This window comes from Pristis pectinata, chromosome 18 (assembly GCF_009764475.1).
Source record: "Pristis pectinata isolate sPriPec2 chromosome 18, sPriPec2.1.pri, whole genome shotgun sequence".
Taxonomy (NCBI): domain Eukaryota; kingdom Metazoa; phylum Chordata; class Chondrichthyes; order Rhinopristiformes; family Pristidae; genus Pristis; species Pristis pectinata.
In genome coordinates this window covers 1,051,226-1,069,372 of record NC_067422.1, presented here as the reverse complement: position 1 = coordinate 1,069,372, position 18,147 = coordinate 1,051,226, and the positions used below count along the sequence as shown (strand labels likewise).

General features: G+C 53.7%; 1 protein-coding gene across 4 annotated transcripts in view; it reads left to right on the top strand.

Moving 5' to 3' along the window:
- radil2a (Ras association and DIL domains 2a) overlaps nucleotides 1-8,847 on the top strand; it is a 68,881-nt gene extending 60,034 nt beyond the window's left edge. For all 4 annotated transcript variants that reach the window (XM_052032997.1, XM_052032996.1, XM_052032998.1 and 1 more), the window contains 2 exons: nucleotides 4,355-4,494; nucleotides 6,313-8,847. In XM_052032997.1, coding sequence (XP_051888957.1) covers nucleotides 4,355-4,494; nucleotides 6,313-6,412 — 240 coding nt within the window. In that variant the 3' untranslated portion in view covers nucleotides 6,413-8,847. The remainder of the gene's footprint in view (nucleotides 1-4,354; nucleotides 4,495-6,312) is intronic.
- Nucleotides 8,848-18,147: the final 9,300 nt, after the last annotated feature.

Genomic DNA, 18,147 nt, shown 5'->3' with positions numbered 1-18,147 from the left:
CCCCCTGCCAGCGATCCCCCACCCCCTTCCCATGGTCCCCTAACCCCTGTCCCCTACCTACTGCCCCCTACCCCCTACCCCCTGCCCGCGCCCCCACCCCCTGCCTATGCTCCCTACCCCCTGCCCATGGCCCCCACCCCCCGCCTGCTGTTCCCCTGCCCGTGCCCCCTACCCCCTGCCTGTTCCCCCTACCTCCTGCCCCCTACCCCCTGCCCATGCTCCCTACCTCCTGCCCACAGTCCCCTACCCCGTCCTCCTGCCCCCTACTCCCTGCCCATCCCCTACCCATGCCCCCCACCCCCTGCCTGTGCCCCCTACCTCCTGCCCATGGTTCTCTGATTAAAGAAATTTCTCCTCATCTCTGTTTTAAACAGCTGAACACTTCTGCTGACAGTCTGACCTCGCATCACCCTGTTGATCCCGAGAGAGTTTCATTAGTTTCAGTGGGATTTCTTCTTATTCTTCCAAAATCTACAGACCCAGTCTGCTCAGTCTCTCGATCCTAAGCAGCAGTCTAGTGAACCCCTTCTTTATTAAATGAGATTAAAACTGTACACAGTGGGTGGTCAGTACCAAGACTCTGTAAGAGTCCATGTGTCCTTACTTCCTATTGATAGTGTATCTGGTAGCTTAGAGCTGATGTACCTATGCGACGTTTTCCACCAGCTCCACTCTTTATGCCACATGTTAACACTACTCAGACCCCAAGTCAAAGCTCCTGCCACTGGTTGGTGCCTTCTGTATCCTTGCAAATTGCATCTTATTTTTAGATGCTATTTCCATAGTTGTAACTATTTAAAGTTGCAGTGATCTGGCTGATTCCCCCTCTCTCTAACCCCGGGGACACTGGGCAGTGATGAGGAGCAGGAACCCTGGCTGATCTTCCCTCTCCAACTCAGGAGTTAGTATTGACTGATTTGACAAATTAACTACCAGCTGAAGACCCCTGGAGCCCGATCTGCTCTGACAGCACTCTCATGCCTGCTACATGACTTGTATCACCCTTCCTCTGTACACTAGGGGGGTGGTTGTGTCTAATCTGAATGACCACAGCACTGGAAAATATTCTGCTTATCATTTGGCGGTGAGCCCTCTGTTGTGTGGCCTTGGAATGTTCTGCAGAATGGATTCCAGTTTTAAACTGGTATGCAGTTTTATTGCCATTGATGGAAGGTGTGTCCAACTCCAACCCAAGTGGTGGGTGACGGGGAGGGAGGTGACAGAGAGGGTCCCTGTGCCCATGACCCAGCTGTCACTTTTTGCAGTCTCCTGTGAGCTGGGTGACGAAGACACCATTGAACATCTTACTGAAGGCTTTGTCACAACCCCATCGTTGGCTGATCATCCTCATTGTCCCACACCCCAGCATTGGCTTCCCAGTCTGCCTATCGTCGATGCCTCACCCACACACTTACCATTCACTGTATGGTCTGATCATAGTCAGAACCTACCCCACCCTTACCGTGAGCCCCTTGGCCTGACCTCCCTGTTTACCAGCTGGCCTGTGCATTCAGTTTGAACAAAGTTAGAACTCATGCGCTTGGGGGTAATATATTGGCGTAGAATGTTTACTGGATCAGTTACTGCATAGACGCCGGAGTGTGGGAAACAGTGGGTCATTCTCAGGTTGGCAGGTTGTGACTGGTGGGGGACCACAGGGGTCAGTGGTGGGGCCCCAGTGTGTGACCACAGGGGTGGGTGGTGGGGCCCCAGTCTGTGATCACAGGGGTCAGTGGTGGGGTCCCAGTGTGTGACCACAAGGATCGTTGGCGGGGCCCCAGTGTGTGACCACAGGGGTCAGTGGTGGGACCCTGGTCAGTCACGATCTACATCAATGATCTGACTGAGGGGACCAAATGTTCTATCTCCAAGTTTCTGATGATACTAAACCAGGTGGGTGGCGAGTAGGGAGCTGGATGTACAGAGACCTCAAGGGCCTGTGGACAGGGTGGGTGAGTGAGAACGTGGCCGATGGAACATAATGTGGAAAAATGGGAGGTCATCCATTTTAGTGCACTAACAGAACAACGGGATATTTGTTAAATGGTGAGGGATTGGTTGGTGATGATGCTCAACGGGACCTGTGTGTGTTTGTACACAGTCACTGAAGGCCAACATGTAGGGAAGTTGATGATTGAGAGGGCGACTCATCTGTTACCTTCTAACGAGAGGAAGGAAATTGTACTGTCTGAGGCCCGATGTGGCCACAACAGGAGTGTCGTGGACAGTTGTGGTCTCCTTATCTAAAAGAGGATGTACTTGCTGTGGGTTTGTTGTATGAGACAAGGTTGAGCGGACTGGGACCTGAATGGTCCAGAGTTTGGAAGGATGAGAGGGGACCTCCGCAAAGCTTGTAGCCTGGATGTGGGAGGATGTTTGCCCTAACGGAGGAGTCTTGGACCTGGGGCACGTAAAATACAGGGTCAGCTGTTCAGGGCTCAGATGTGAGAAATGCCTTCACCCAGAGGCGGGTGAACCTTCGAATTCTCTGCCCCAGAGCTGTGGGTCAGTCACAGAGTTCATTCAAAACCAAGGATGGACGTTGAGGAAATCGAGGGATGGGAGATATGGGAATACGGCTGGAAAATGGTGCTGAGGTAAAAGATTGTAATGAATGCTGCGACAGGGGGTGTATGGCCTCACCGTCCCCCCCCCACCCTCACCACACTGTCTGTCCCTCCCCACCCCCCCACCCTCACCACACTGTCCCTCCCCACCCCCCCACACTGTCTGTCCCTCCCCACCCCCCCACACTGTCCCTCCCCACCCCCCCTCACCACATTCTGTCCCTCCCCACCCCCACCACACTGTCTGTCCCTCCCCACCCCCCCACCCTCACCACACTGTCTGTCCCTCCCCACCCCCACCATTTGCTGCCTGGCCACCCCCACCTCCCCACCTTTCCCCTGCCCCAGTGTTCCAATGCCCCACCCGTGACTTTCATTTTCCCAAACAACAGATTTCAAAAGGAGCAAAAACAGTGTGTTGTACTGGTCCGAGGGTCTGCAGAGTCCCGGAGGCCGAGTTAGCAACGGACGTGTGTGTGTCTGAGTGTGTGCGTGAGTGTGCCCCATTGTGTGTGGCAGTGTGTGTATGGGGGGGGGGGGTCAGTGAGGGGTGGTGCAGATGACAATTGGCTGTGTGATTAACGAGGGGCAGTGATGATTAGATTAGTTCTGGGAATCTTTATTCTGAGAGCAGGAGATGCAGGGAGGGCCGGATTCGCTGCTGGATGCTCTGCGACCCACACTGAGCAATTGACCCTGACTGCGAATGGCGGCTCCAGCAATGCAGTTCCTGCACAGAGCTGCAGGCGGGGGTCCGGCAGGCGACGTCTCTGCCCCGGATCACCACCAGCTTACTGTGCTCAGCAATCTGTGGGTGGTGGGACAGCTCCGGCACACACAGCCTGTCTCCCCCCACCCCACTCGACAGGGAGGGCACCTCCCACAGCCCTGAACACCCTGCCCGTTTCCCTCATTCATCCCCAGGGTGAGGAGGGAACCACACACCCTCCCGAGACCGTTCAACCCGTCCGGGAGATAACCAGACAATCCAGCGCTCCCTCAGCGACGCTCCTCCCACAGTGCGGCGCTCCCTCAGTGATGTTCCTCCCACAGTGCGGCGCTCCCTCAGTGCCGCCCCCCCACCCCCCTCTCTGGTTACTCGGCGAATGTGAGGTGTGGCCGCAGACCCCCCTCACTGGCAGGGCTGGGAACTGACCGCACACATCAGGAGCCGTTCCTGCACTCGGACTGGACCTTCCCTTCTGTGGCAGCAGCTGCCCGCTGGGTGGGTGGGTGGGTGGTCCCAAGCACGGCCGCTTGCAGTGATGTGGAGGGACGGGACTGCTGGGGTCCACACTGGTCCCTGCGCCGCCGGCCAACTCCTCCAACAGTCAGTCCCGGGGACAGCAGTGGGAAAGGCACAGCCGTCGGCTAAACCTGTGCGACACAGTTTGGAACCCCCCCATCCTCCCCCCTCTGCCCCCTTCCCACTCACCCTCTCTGGCCCCTCAACATCTTCACCCTCGCCCCCTCCACTTCCCACATCTCCCCACCTCAGACACTCCCTTCTGCTCCTCCTCCTCCCTCCCCCCACCTTCCCTCCCCTCCCCCTCCTCCCTCCCTCATTTTCCATGACCCATTCCCTATCATCCCCATCCCCTCCCTCACTCTTCCTTGCCCTTCTCCCCCATCTTCCCCCCTCCTCTGCCCCTTCCCCCTCCCTGAGCCCACGGTGCCCCCTGCAGTGATAAGCCCCATCCCACAGGGTGCCAAGGGAGCAGGCTGGGGCAGCCAGATGTTTCTGTACAGAGATCTCACTAACTGTTCCTCTTTCCTCGTCCTGCCAGAGCACCCCGTTGAATGTGAGTGGAATTTATATCAAGTCCCTGGTTCCCGACTCACCAGCAGCTGGATGTGGGAAGTTGCGTCTGGGAGACCGAATCCTGGCCGTCAATGGGACAAGTCTGGTTGGGATGGATTATCAGAGGTTGGTGTGTGCTCATTGTCAGAGAGAAGGCAGCAGGTTCCTTGGGGGGGGGGGGGGGGCACTGCCCCTACCACACCTGATGTAGGAAACATCCAAAATAAGAGCAGCAGGAGGCATTCAGCCCCTCAAGGCTGCTAACCACACGCTAGGATCGAGCGGCTGACCTCAGCACCGTTTTCCCTTAAATATCCAGGTCACTAAATCCCTCCTGTATGGCAGACCCACCAGTCTGTGAGCCTCTGCTGCATCCCTCTACACCAACACTATCCTTTCTGTGATAAGGAGACCCGCACTGGCCACATTACTCCAGATGGGGTCACACCAGGTCCTATATGACAGTGAGACTCTTATACAATACAGCTCTTCCCCAGGTTACAGCAGGAACCAAGTTTCCTCCCGGCAGAAGATGCCTGCAAATCCATCCCACCAGTCTCCCAAACGATCGTACATACAGGGTGTACACAAGTCGGCTGTTTCTAAGCTGGGGAGGACCTGTACTCAAATCTGCTCCAAACAAAGACCAACACACCATTGCCCACTGTAAGAGCTTGGTGCTTCTGCACACTGGCTTTCAGTGCCTTATGTACAAGGATGGCCGCGATCCCTTCAACACACTTCCCAATCTGCACCACTTAACAAATCATTTTCTCCCTCCTCATTCATCCCACTGACCTCTTCCCCCGGGTCAGTCCGAGTCAACCTCCCACTCCCCCGGGCCACCCCTCCTCCCAAACCCACAGCTCCTGTTCTGGGAGTGTGTGAACAGAGAGCATAGGTGGAGTTTTACTCTCTGTCTAATCCATTTTGTTTTATTTTGGTCTTTACTGGGCCCAAAGTGACCAGAACTTTAGGGGCAGTCCCAGGAGAGGCTACAACCTCTGACGCTCCAAGCAGACATGAACACAGGCTTCTGCAGGCATCCGATATGACGGACAGCCTGGGACTCTGAGTGGGACCGCTCAATGTAGCACGCTCCAGCCCAGCTCCCCAGTGTAAAGGGGAGGTAAAAAAACTGGCAACTCCCACAGAGCAGCACAGCTGGTGTTTGCCCCCAGGAGTTGTGTCCCTTCCTGAAGGCAGTGCCCATGGCAGGGGAATTAATGTGCCAGGGCACCAGCTGGGAGGATCTGAAGGCCCAGTCGTGACCCGATGACTGACTGCCCTCCTCCATCAGGAGACTCAGAACCACAGCAGAGACCCAGTGCTTCCAAAAAGCAGGGGTGGGACCACAGTGACCAACCCGTCCCACAGCGTGGAGGTCACCAGTTAGTTTATGACCAGCACTCAGTCCCTGTACTTGGCACAGTCCTGTCCAGCACCCTGAGCGGGTGGTGACCTTCACCTCCAGCTCCTGCCAGTTTACTGGCCAGACTTCCTCTGTGGGGCTGAGGTAGATCCCTCAGAGAGGAGGTGCGTGGTGCTCCACACAGTCTCATCTCCTCCAGCAAGGAGTCCACCCGCCACTGACCTACAAGGAGTCCAGAACATCTCTCAATCAAACCCTGCAGAGGACACAGCCCAACAGACCCACTGGCACTCGCACGTCCTCCACAGGTCAACGAGATCTGTGACCACAAGGAGCACGTTGGTGGCCAAGAGGGCCACCTCCACAGCCAGCTCACACACAGCCAGAGCCGTCAACTTCCTCCGAGGGAGATGCAGGAGTGGCTCCGTGCTGATGGAGCAGTCGGCTGGACGTGACATTCCTGACGTACCCTTCTCCCAGATCAAAGGGGAGCCGTCAGGGACACATTGACCCCAGAGAGCGTGTGTGTGTGTGTTTAATCACCATTGACTCTCTCCTTTCTGTGAATCCAGTGGGCGTGAACTGATCCGATCGGCAGGGGACTCGCTGTGGCTCCTGGTGGCCAGGTCCGATGCACAGGTGGCAGTGAAAGTGTTAATGTCAAGCTGCTAACGTGGTCCAGGACAGAGGAGTGCTGACACAGGGCTCACCTGCCTGAGGACGTTGCAGAGTTCTCTACATAAATATCTCAGTTATTGAAGTTGCAGCGAGGAATGGGATGAGTGGTTGGGCTCACATCCAGTGGTCCTGAGCAGCAGCTTCAGGCACAGTCGGAGGAGCGTCTGCATGTGGAGCCCGCGCCCTGTATCCCTCCCTGAAGGGCTGGTGGGCAGTAATTACACCGGCAAGTGGCTGGGCAATGGCTGCTCTGGAGACCAGTCAGCGACTACAGTGGATTTCACACCAGATTTAAAGTTGATGTTCATTTTGCCTCATTTGAATGTTTGCTACTGATGTTGTTGTTGCTTAACAGGGACACACAATCTGGGCTAAGCCCAGTTCTAGCCTGCACTAATAAAATAAAGTATTATTGTCCAGTTATTCCCATGCCAAGACTCAGCCGAATGTACATGTCAGAGGCACTCTCTGTGTGTGGGGCCCACTTCATGTGTGTGCCCTCCCTAGGGATGGGTACAGGGCCCAGGTTTGACCCAGGGATGGGCACAGGGCCCCGGGCCCATGGCAGCCACAGTCGGCTCAAATGTGCACCAACTCCTGGAAGGAAAGTGTGGGCTCTCTCTGGTGCGAAAAATAAACCACTGCAGATGCTGGAAATCTGATACAAAATCCAACTGCTGGAAACATTCAGCGGGTCAGCCAGCATGTGGAGAGAGAGAGAGACAAAGTTAATGTTTCAGGTAGAAGGCCACTGTCACAAGTCCCTGGTGTGACATGATTCCGGGATGGTTACTGGCATCAGTGCTGAGCCAAGGCAGCAGTCCTGCTGTGGGGCACACCCTAGGGTCCAAGGGGAATGGGGAACTTTACTCCTTCGGGCAGGGTGAGGGGAGCTGAGAGATGTGGCGGTTTACTGTCCATTCACTGCCTGTGGCACCACATGCTGTGTCATCACTTCACCTAAAGACTGGCGTTGGCCATTTGGCCCTCACAGGCCGACTGCCCCATTCAATGAGACCTCGACACCAATTTCTCTACTGACCCCACATCCCTTCATTCCCTTTGCTGGGAAAGTCTACATGGCTTTTTCGCATCCACTGAGTGACTGAGCCTCCAAAGCCCTCCTGGGTAGAAAGGTTCTGCATCCTCTGGGTGAAGATATTTCTGATCCCCTCTGCTGTGAGTCACTGACCTGTTATTCTGAGACTATGATCCCCATTTCTGGATTCATCAGCTGGGGAAAGTATTCCTGCATCTGTCAAGTCAAGCCCTGTGTGAACTCTGTATGTTTCAATGAGATCACCTCATCATCCTTCCAGGCTCTAGAGAGTACAGATCCCCCTCGCCTTAATCTCCCTGGACAACCCTGCCACCCCCAGAATCAATCTGGTGAACCTTCACTGCACTCCCTCTATCAAATGTGTGTCCATCCTCAGGGAGGGAGACCAGATGTGTACCCAACATCCAGGTACAGTCTCCCCAGGACCCTGTATCGTTTTAACGATTTTTTGCTTAAATCATTTCACAATAAAGGCCAACTGCTATCTGGCTGCCCAACTGTTGCTGTACCTGCATACTGACTTTTAGTGATTGTTGTGGAAGCACCCCCATCCCTCTGATAAATCCCATTCAATCTCGCACCATCAAAAATAATGTGGTTTTCTACCACAATGGATGAGCTCCCATTTTTCCACATGCCATGTGCTCACCCATTCATTTAGCCTGAAGCCGCTCTCTCTACCCTCCTGTGAGCTCACACAGCCACCAGCATAGAATCATCTGCAAACTTGGATATATTACACTTGATCCCCTCACCCAAATTATCATTGGAGATTGTGAACAACCAAGGGTCCAGCACTTCAGCTGCTTTCTGTCTATTAACCACTCAACACATGTCAGCACATTACCCTGATCCGTGCACTGTAAAACAAAACTAAAATATGCTGGAAATCCTCACCAGGTCAAGCAGCATCTGTAAAGAGAGAAACTGAGTTAATGTGGCAGTTTGATGACCATTCATTGGAACTGGAAAGTGAGCTAACAAGATATTTTACGTTACTGAGCAGGGGTGTGTGACAGGGCACAGAGGAAGGATGTTCAGCCTGTTATTAGTTTAAATTCCAGCAGTTAGAAGCAGAATGAAATGAGGTAACCAGCAACATCGATGTTCGGCCCAGACTGGAGGAGCTGGTTCCTCAGTCTCACCTTCAGCTCCTTGGGACGTGGGGAGAGCAGGAAGGTGGATCAGTCACGGGCGAGGGACTGGCCGGCGATTCCGGCTCCTGTCTCATCGCTCCGAGAGGAAGAAAAAGCCCCAAATCAGAAATAAAAACAGAGACGGCGGGAACCACGCGGCAGCGCAGTGCTCCCGGTCCGGACCCTTCGCCGCAACGTCGCCAGAAGCAGAGAGTAAAAGCAAACAGCACGGACACCGCCCCGGCCCCCCCCCCCCCCCGGCTCCTACCCCATCCCCGGCCCCCCCCCCCGGCTCCTACCCCATCCCCGCCCCCCCCCCCCCCGGCTCCTACCCCATCCCCGCCCCCCCCCCCCCCCCGGCTCCTACCCCAGCCCCGGCCCCCCCCCGGCTCCTACCCCATCCCCCCCCCCGGCTCCTACCCCATCCCCGGCCCCCCCGGCTCCTACCCCAGCCCCGGCCCCCCCGGCTCCTACCCCAGCCCCGGCCCCCCGGCTCCTACCCCAGCCCCGGCCCCCCCCCCCCTACCCCAGCCCCGGCCCCCCCCCCCCCTACCCCAGCCCCGGCCCCCCCCCCCCCCTACCCCAGCCCCGGCCCCCCCCCGGCTCCTACCCCAGCCCCGGCCCCCCCCCCGGCTCCTACCCCGGCCCCGGCCCCCCTGTTCCTACTCCTCTGTCCAGGCCCCCCCCCAGCCCCGCCCCGCCCCGCCCCGCCCCGGCTGCTCCCCCATCCCCGGCCCCCCGTCCCTGCCCCGGCTCCACCCCCAGGCCCAGCTGCTCCGGCCCCTCCTACCCCGGTGCCGGGCTTCTGGCGGGGGTCCCGGTGCTGACCGGCCGGCCCGACGTGGGGGGAGGTTCCGGGTCTTTAACCGGTGCCGCGGGCATCACGTGGGCAGCGGCCGGGGTCCCCGGTCCCCGCCTGAGCTCCGGTCGGGCCCTCGCCCCGTTTCTCCCCCCCGTCGGGCGGCTGGTCGGAGGGGCCCCGCCCGCCCGGAGCGCCCCCTGCTGGAGCGGAGGAGCAGGTGGTCAGGTGACCGCCCGGAGCGCCCCCTGCTGGAGGGGAGGAGCAGGTGGTCAGGTGACCGCCCGGAGCGCCCCCTGCTGGAGGGGAGGAGCAGGTGCTCCCTCTGCTGGAAACTCTCAGCAAGTCGGGCAGCATCTGTGGAAAGAAAAACAGTGAACGTTGCGGGTCTGGGACCCTGTGTCAGTCTGTCCCCGTCCCCCAGCCCTCGCCGTCCGGCACAACCGCAATCCCTGTCCTTGCACCTCCTCCCGTCCCACTGGGGGTAAAGGCAGCGGCTCACTGGCAGCCTGATGGGGTGTCACCCCCGCCGTCTCCCCGCCGTCTCCCCGCCGTCTCCCCACGGGCTGCCGCATGTGGAGCGACTGAGTCTGGGGAAGCCCTGCAAACAATGGCGGGGTTTACCACCACAGGGGCCACACACTGGTGCCGTGGACTTAAAAAATCGTTAACACTACTGAATGTAATGACCATGAATGTAAAAGGTTTGCACTGTTTCCTTTGTTTATATCTTTTATTATGAATAAAGTCTATTTTTGAAACTAAAACTGTGGAGCTCTGGCACAGAGCACGGGAGTGAGCCCGATTTCCAGCGCGGGTCCCGTTAATTCACCGACCACACGGAGCCGGCACCATGACCCCAGGACCGAAGGTAACGTTCAGGGGCAGCAGCATGTCTCCCCGCAGGCAGCCGGCAGCCTGCAAAACCCGAGAGTGAATTCACTGCCTTAAGGTAACTTGCTCTTTCCTTCTGTTTGTATCAGAAGTGGCCATTTCTGCCTGCTGGCCATGTCTCAGTTCACCAGATGACACAACATTAGCATCACATTGGGCGAACCTCCCGTAAACTGCCACACAGACAGAACAGGAACAGGTCCTTTGGCCCACCGTGATGCCAAATTAAACGGCACATCTGCCTGTACATGGTCCGTATCCCTCCACTCCCTGCCTCTCCATGGGCCTCTTAAACGTTATTATTGAATCTGCTTCCACCGCCTCCCCTGGCAGCCCGTTCCAGGCAACTGCCCCTCTCTGTATAAAATGTTTGTCATATAAATCTCCTTTAAACTTTCCCCCCCTCACCTTAAACCTCTGCCCTCTAGTATATGATATTTCCATGCTGGGAAAAAGACTGACTACCTACCCTATCTATGCCTCTCATAATCTTACGTACTTCTATTGGGTCTCCCCTCAGCCTCTAACGCGCCAGAGAAAATAATCCAAGTTTGTCCAACTTCACCTTGTATCTAATACTCTCTAATCCAGGCAGCATCCTGGTGAACCTCTTCTGCACCTTCTGCAAAGCCTTCACATCCTTTCTGTAGTGGGGTGACCAGAACTGCACACAATACTCCAAATGTGGCCTAGTCAAACAGCTGCAACGTGACTTCTCAAAATTGTACTCAACACCCTGACTGAAGGCAAGTATGCCCTCTTTACCACCCTATCTACTTTCAGAGAGCTATGTACTTGCACCCAAAGACCCCTCTGAATGGTCTTGCCATATACTGTATACCTTTCTCTTAAATTTGACCTCCCAAAGGGCAACAACTCGGATTTGTCCAGATTAAACTCCATCTGCCATTTCTCTGCCCACATTTCCATCTGGTCCCACACCTTAAGGTTCAACAACAGCTTCTTCCCCACTGCCATCAGGTTCTTGAACCCACCTGAAAAACCCAAACAACACCTCAAACTTTTCCCTCAACTTGCACTGATGTTTTTTTATTATGTTGTGTAAATTATGCTACGTTAATTTAAGTTTATGTAATCTATGTCTGTCATGTTTGTAACATACTGCGCTGTTGCTGCAAAAGGTTAATTTTCATGGCATTTATCCCCTGGGTATGTGTGCCCATGACAATAAACTTGACAACTGACAATTGGTCGACATCCTGCCGTATCCTTTGACAACCTTCCTCACTATCCACAAATCCACCAATTTTTGTGTCGTCTGTAACCTACTGATCAGCCCACCTACATTTTCATCCAAATTATTTACATACATCAGGCAACAGAGGTCCCAGTACTGATCCCTGTGGAACACCACTGGTCACACACCTCCAGCTGGAATAACACCCCTCCACCACGACACTCGATCTTCCATGGCCAAACCAATTTTGAATCCAATCTACCAACTCTCCATGGATCCCATGTGCCTTAATCTTCTGGATCAGGCTATCATGAGGGACCTTATCAAAAGCTTTAGTAAACTCCACGTAGACAACATCCATTGTCTTACCCTCATCAATCATCTTCATCACCTCCTCAAAGCACTCAGTCAAGTTTGGAAGACATGACCTTCCCTACACAAAGCCATGCTGACTCTCCCTATTAACTGTGGTTTTCCAGATGTAAACAGATCCTGTCCCTAAGAATCTTCGCCAATAATTTCCCCACCACTGATGTACGGCTCATCAGCCTGTAATTTCCTGGTTTGTCTCTACTGCCCCTCTTAAACACAGGAACAACATTGGTGGTTCTCCGGTCCTCTGGGACCTCACCTGTGGCTAAAGTGAGTGTAAAGATCTCTGTCAGGGCCCCAGCAACCTCACCTCCTGCCTCTCTCAATAACCTGGGCTAGATCCCATCAGGGCCTGGGGACATCTGCCCCTGAAGAGACCCAACACCTCCTCCTGCTAAATGCCCTAAAATGTCAGCACCCCCTCCCCGATCTCACTCGCCACCATTTCCTTCTCCTTGGTGAATACCGATGCAGAGTTCTCATTTAGTACCTCGCCCCCTTCCTTTGGCTCCAGGCAGAAATTCCCTGCTTTGTCTTTCAGTGCTCCTAACCTCTCCCTAGTTACCCTCTTGTTTTGAATGAATGTATAAAATGCCTCGCGATTCTCTTTAAACCTACTTGCCGAGGACATTTCATGGGCCTTTCAGCCCCGATTCCCCGTTTACGGTTACTCCTGCTTCCTTTATGTTCCTCGAGCCTCCCAAACCGTGCACGTGCTTCCTTTTTCTTTTTGACTAAATTTGCAACAATCTCATCATCCAAGGTTCCTGAATCTCACCATCCTCGTCCTTCTTCCTCACAGGAACACGTTGGTCCTGAAATGGTCCAGCTGAACGTCAGATGTGGACTCCCCAATAACAGCTGCTGACAATTTACTCTCTCCAGGCCCAGCCTATTACTGTTATAATTAGCACTTCCCCAACATGGCTATTTCTGGATATTTAGCAATCAATGCTATTTAGCAATACAGCATTATTTTGCCCTGTGTTCCACCATCTCCTCCCCCTCCCCCTCTGATGCTTCGACTAACTTGTTTCTCTCTTTCTCAGTTCTGATGAAGGATCTCAGAACTGAAACGTTGATGGTTTCTCTTTCCACAGATGCTGCCCGACCTGCTGAGTTCCTCCAGCACCTCTTTTATGTTGCTCCAGATTCCAGCACCTTCCGCCTCCTGTGTCTCCACAGCTGAGTCTCTCTCGATGCCGACTGACTCCATTTGGCCTTGGTACATGTTGTCTGGCTCCAGCAACCCTCTTCCCCTGCCCCCGCTGCCACAGACCCTTTACCCTCCCCACTGGAATTACTCCTTTACTCTCGTTCATTTTCTAATTGAAAGACCAATGTTTTAGGAGGCGTAGACACTTGTTTTAGAACATAGAACAGAGAACATGCTTGCCCATAGAAGACAGAGAGTGGGGTGGAAGGCTGTTGTTCTGGCAAGAGATCTGTAACCAGTGGTGTTCCTCAAGGAGCATGCTGGGACCTCTGGTGTTTGTGATGTACAGTACATCAATGACTTGGATGAAGATGTAGGTGGGTGGATTAGCAAGTTTGCGGATGACACCAAGATTGGACAGTGTAAAGGACTATCAAAGAATACAGCGGGATATAGATCAGTTACAGATATGGGCAGAGAAGTGGCAGATAGAGTTTAATCTGGGCAAGTGTGAGGTGTTGCACTTTGGGAGGGCAAATGAAAGGTGAAAGTAGACAGTTAATGGTCGGCCCCTTGAAAGCATTGAGGTACAGAGGGACCTTGGCGTCCAAGTCCATAGTTCACTGAAGTGGCTACACAGGCAGATAAGGTGGTAAAGGTGGTGTACGGCACACTTGCCTTTATTGGGAGGGGGTTGAGCATAAGAGTAAGGAAGTCATGTTGCAGCTGTATAAAACTTTAGTCAGACTGCATTTGGAGTGTTGTGTGCAGTTCTGGTTACCCCATTATAGGAAGGCTGTGGAGACAGTGGAGGAGGTGCAGAAGAGGTTCACCGGGATGCTGCCTGGATTAGAGGGTATGAGCTGTAAGGGGAGGTTGGACAAACTTGGGTTGTTCTCCCCAGAGCGTTGGAGGCTGAGGGGAGACGATAGAGATTTTAAAAATTATGAGAGGCATAGATAGGGTAGACAGGCAGAATATGTTCCCCAGGGTAGGAATGTCAAACACCAGAGGACATGCTTTAAATTTAGAGGGGGGATATTTAAAGGCGACATGAAGGACAAGTTTTTTACGCAGAGAGTAGCAGTACCTGGTATGGGTTACTGGGGTAGTCATGAAAGCAGGCAGTTTGTGGAGTTTAAGAGGCTGTTAGACAGGTAAATGCGAAGGGAATGGAGGGATACAGATAATACGGGAATGGAGAACATTTAGTATAAATTGGCATCAAGATCAGCACAACATTGTGGGCCGAGTGGCCTGTCCAGTGCTGTACTATGTTCTGTATTTAGATACAGCACGGAAACGGGCCCTTCGGCCCACCGAGTCCATGCCGACCACCAACCACTCATTTACACTAATCTTACTTTAATCCAACCGTTATAAATTCTCCCCACATTCTCATCAACTCCCGCAGATCCCCCCACTCTCCTACACACCAGGGGCGTCTTACAGTGGACAATTAACTCACCAGCCCACACATCTCTATTTACACTCTGGAAGAAACGGACCTTTGGATTTGTAGAGATGGACAGGATCACTCTGTAGGGCGAGGGACGTGCACTCATTCTGCAGTCAAACAACGTGTGCAGGAAGCTCCCATCTCCGGACAGGCTCGCTGCTGCCACCTGCTGGCACATCACAGAGCAGCAAAAACCAAGGGTCAGCGGGAACAACACTGGAATGAGGAGCCTGCCTTATGAAAGCAGGTTGAGGGAACTCGGCCTTTTCTCCTTGGAGCGACGGAGGATGAGGGGGGACCTGATAGAGGTGTAAAAGATGATGAGAGGCATTGATCATGTGGATAGTCAGAGGATTTTCCCCAGGGCTGAAATGGTGGCCACAAGAGGACACAGGTTTAAGGTGCTGGGGAGTAGGTATAGGGGAGACGTCAGGGGTAAGTTTTTTACTCAGAGAGTGGTCAGTGTGTGGAATGGGCTACCGGCAACGGTGATGGAGGCGGATACGATAGGGTCTTTCAAGAGACTGTTGGATAGGTACATGGAGCTTAGAAAAATAGAGGGCTATGGGTAAGCCGAGTAATTTCTAAGGTAGGGACATGTTTGGCACAGCTTTGTGGGCCGAAGGGCCTGAATTGTGCTGGAGGTTTTCTATGTTTCTGACTGGAGGAGGCCAGTCAGCCCCTTGGGTCAGTTCTGCCCTTCAATGAAATCATTCTGCATTTTAACATCTCTTCCTACTGTGAGGCCGATCAAATTATAAATGCTAAATGTAAAACCAGCTAAAAATCTCACGTGAAGATAAAACCAGATCTCCCTGATCTTGTGAATCAGACCCCTCTGTAAACATTCATTGCCACCAGCGGAAAAGGCCTCATCGGTCACTGCACGAAATTAAATGAGATTCCTGCCATTTTGTTTACTCGTGAACAATAAATAATCAGCAACTAACTCATGGTTCATGAATGAAGTAATTATTTTGGTGCTGCTGATCTCTGTTAAATCCAGCCGACTGGGGGAGGGACTTCTAAAGGTTCACCACCCTCGGCGAAGAAATTTCTCCTCATGCCTGCATGAACTACTCCTTATCGTGGGCCCCACAGTCCTGGACTCTTCAGCCGGGGAAACACCCTCCCTGCATCTGGCCTGTCAAGCCCTTTAAGAAATTTTCAATGAGACGACTTCTCATTCTTCTAAACTCTAATGAATACAGTCTCAGGGTACTCAATTTCTTCTCATACAGCACACCCATCATCCCTGGAACTGGACTCGTGAATCCAGCGGTTCTACTTCTTTACGAGTTTGAGGAGATTTGGTATGTCACCAAAGACTCTTACAAATTTCTATAGATGTACGGTGGAGAGCATTCTGTCTGGTTGGATAGGAATATGGAAAAATGTGAGATCGAGGGATATGCGGGAGGAAAGGGTTAGATAGTGTGAGGGTGGTTTGATGGACGGCACAACATGGTGGGCTGAAGGGCCTGTTTTGTGCTGTATGGTTCTGTAGCTTAATTTTGTCCACCTTGGTTCTGCAAATGTTAGTACACTTGGCCAATCTCAGAATATAATTTATTAATTGGGTGGTTGATATTTCATAGATCCATGTCGTTCTCTACGGGGCTCAGCATCAGAAGGGAGCTGGGTGTAGAGCAGGTAGTCGTTGGTGAGGCTGCACGGAGCACTGTGTACAGTTTTGGTCACCCTGTTATAGGAAAGACGCGGTTAAACTGGAGAGAGTGCAGAAAAGATTTCCGAGGAAATTGCCAGGACTAGGGGGCCTGAGTTATAAGGAGAGGTTGGCCAGGCTGGGACTTGATTCCTTGGAGCATAGGAGAATGAGGGGAGACCTTATAGAAGTGTTTAAAATTATGAGAGGCATAGGTAAGGTGGACGGTCACAAGTCTTTTCCCCAGGGTAGGGAAGTCCAAAACTAGGACGCATCAGTTTAGGGTGAGAGGGGAAAGATTTAAAGGGGACCTGAGGGGCAACTTTTTCACGCAGAGGGTGGTGAGTGTATGGAACGAGCTGCCAGAGGAAGTGGGTGAAGCAGGTACAACAGGATCATTTAAGAAGCACTTGGATAGGTACATGGAGGGGCGGGGCTTGGAGGGATATGGGCCAAACGCAGGAAATTGGGACTAGTTGGGTGGGCACCGTGGTCGGCATGGACTGGTTGGGCCGAAGGGCCTGTATCCGTGCTGTAATATTCTGTGACTCTATGACTCTAACTCTCCCTGTGCCCTGAGGCGAGTTGGTCATTTCCACACTACTCTGGGATCTTGCTGTGCAGCCGTGGGCTGCTGAGTCAATCACAAGTCTGTTGTGGGCTGCGACCTGAGTTTGTGTGAGGATCTCCCCCTGCTGCCTGTCCTGCCGGCTGCTGTGCTGGGCTGTCAGTTCTAGCTCAGGGTGAAGCTCTGCGGCAGGCTTACGTCACTGCTGGTCGCTGCACCCTGATACCATGGTGTCCCCTGCACCCTCACACAACGGCTGACACGCAGTCAACAGCTGCACTGAATTAGAACAAAGGTTTCTCACAGTGCAGTCAGTCAACGTCAGTCAGAAACAGGAAGCAAATAAAAGCTGCAAAATCGATAAACACAGAAAGTTCTGGAAACAGCACCGATCAGTCTGACCTTTCAGTGCAGACCGGGGATCACAGCCATTGATTGCTGGCACACAACCCCTGGGGCAGACCGCGGACCTGTATCAGTTGTTCAGCACTGAAAGCCCACTGTGGGGCTTCCTTCAAATTCCCCTCCCCTCCCCCTCATTTCCTTCACTCCCCTCCTGAAACTCCCTTCGCTCTCCTCTCCCCCTCCACTCCCCCCCAACATTCCCTCCACTCTCCCCCTCCATTCCCCTCCCCAATCCCCCTCCACTCCCCCAATCCCCTCCCCTCCCCCAATTCCCCATCCACTCCCCTCCCCTTCCCCAATCTCCCCCTCATTTCCTTCACTCCCCTCCCCAATCTCCCCTCACTCCCCTCCCTTCCCACAATCCCCCTCCACTCCGCCACTCCCTCCCCTCCCCAAATCCCCCCTCCACTACCCTCTCCCAATCTCCTTTCAGTCCCTTCCCCAAATTCCCCCTACACTCCCCCACACCCTCCCCTACACTCCTCTCCTCCAATCTCCCCTTCCCACATCGCCCATCTGACAACGTGGGCAGGGACGGGAGATACCTGTCTGTGATCAGTGAGCTGCTGGCTGGAGGTGAGAGGAGCTGGGAGGAGAAGGGAAGGTTCCTCTCCAACACCAGCAGTGGGGGAGAGGGGAGGAATTCAGGGGACTGCTTTGTCCTGGATGTTGTTAATCTTCTTGAAAGTAGTTGTCACTGCACTCACCCAGGCAAGTGGAGAGTATTTCATCCGACTCCTGATGTGCCTTGTAGATGGTGGAAAGGCCTTGGGTGTCAGGAGGTGAGTCACTCACCGCGGGATCCCCAGCCTCTGATCTGCTCTGCTGGCATTGGTATTTATGTGTCTGGCCCTGCTGAGGTTCTGGTTACTGGTGATTCCTGCAATATTGAGGGTGGGGGACTTGAAGATGATAACGCAAGTGGTTAGGCCCTCTCTTGTTGGAGACAATTATTGCCTGGTACTTTTTGGCAAAGATGTTACTTTGCTATTTCTCAGCCAATATCTGAATGTTGC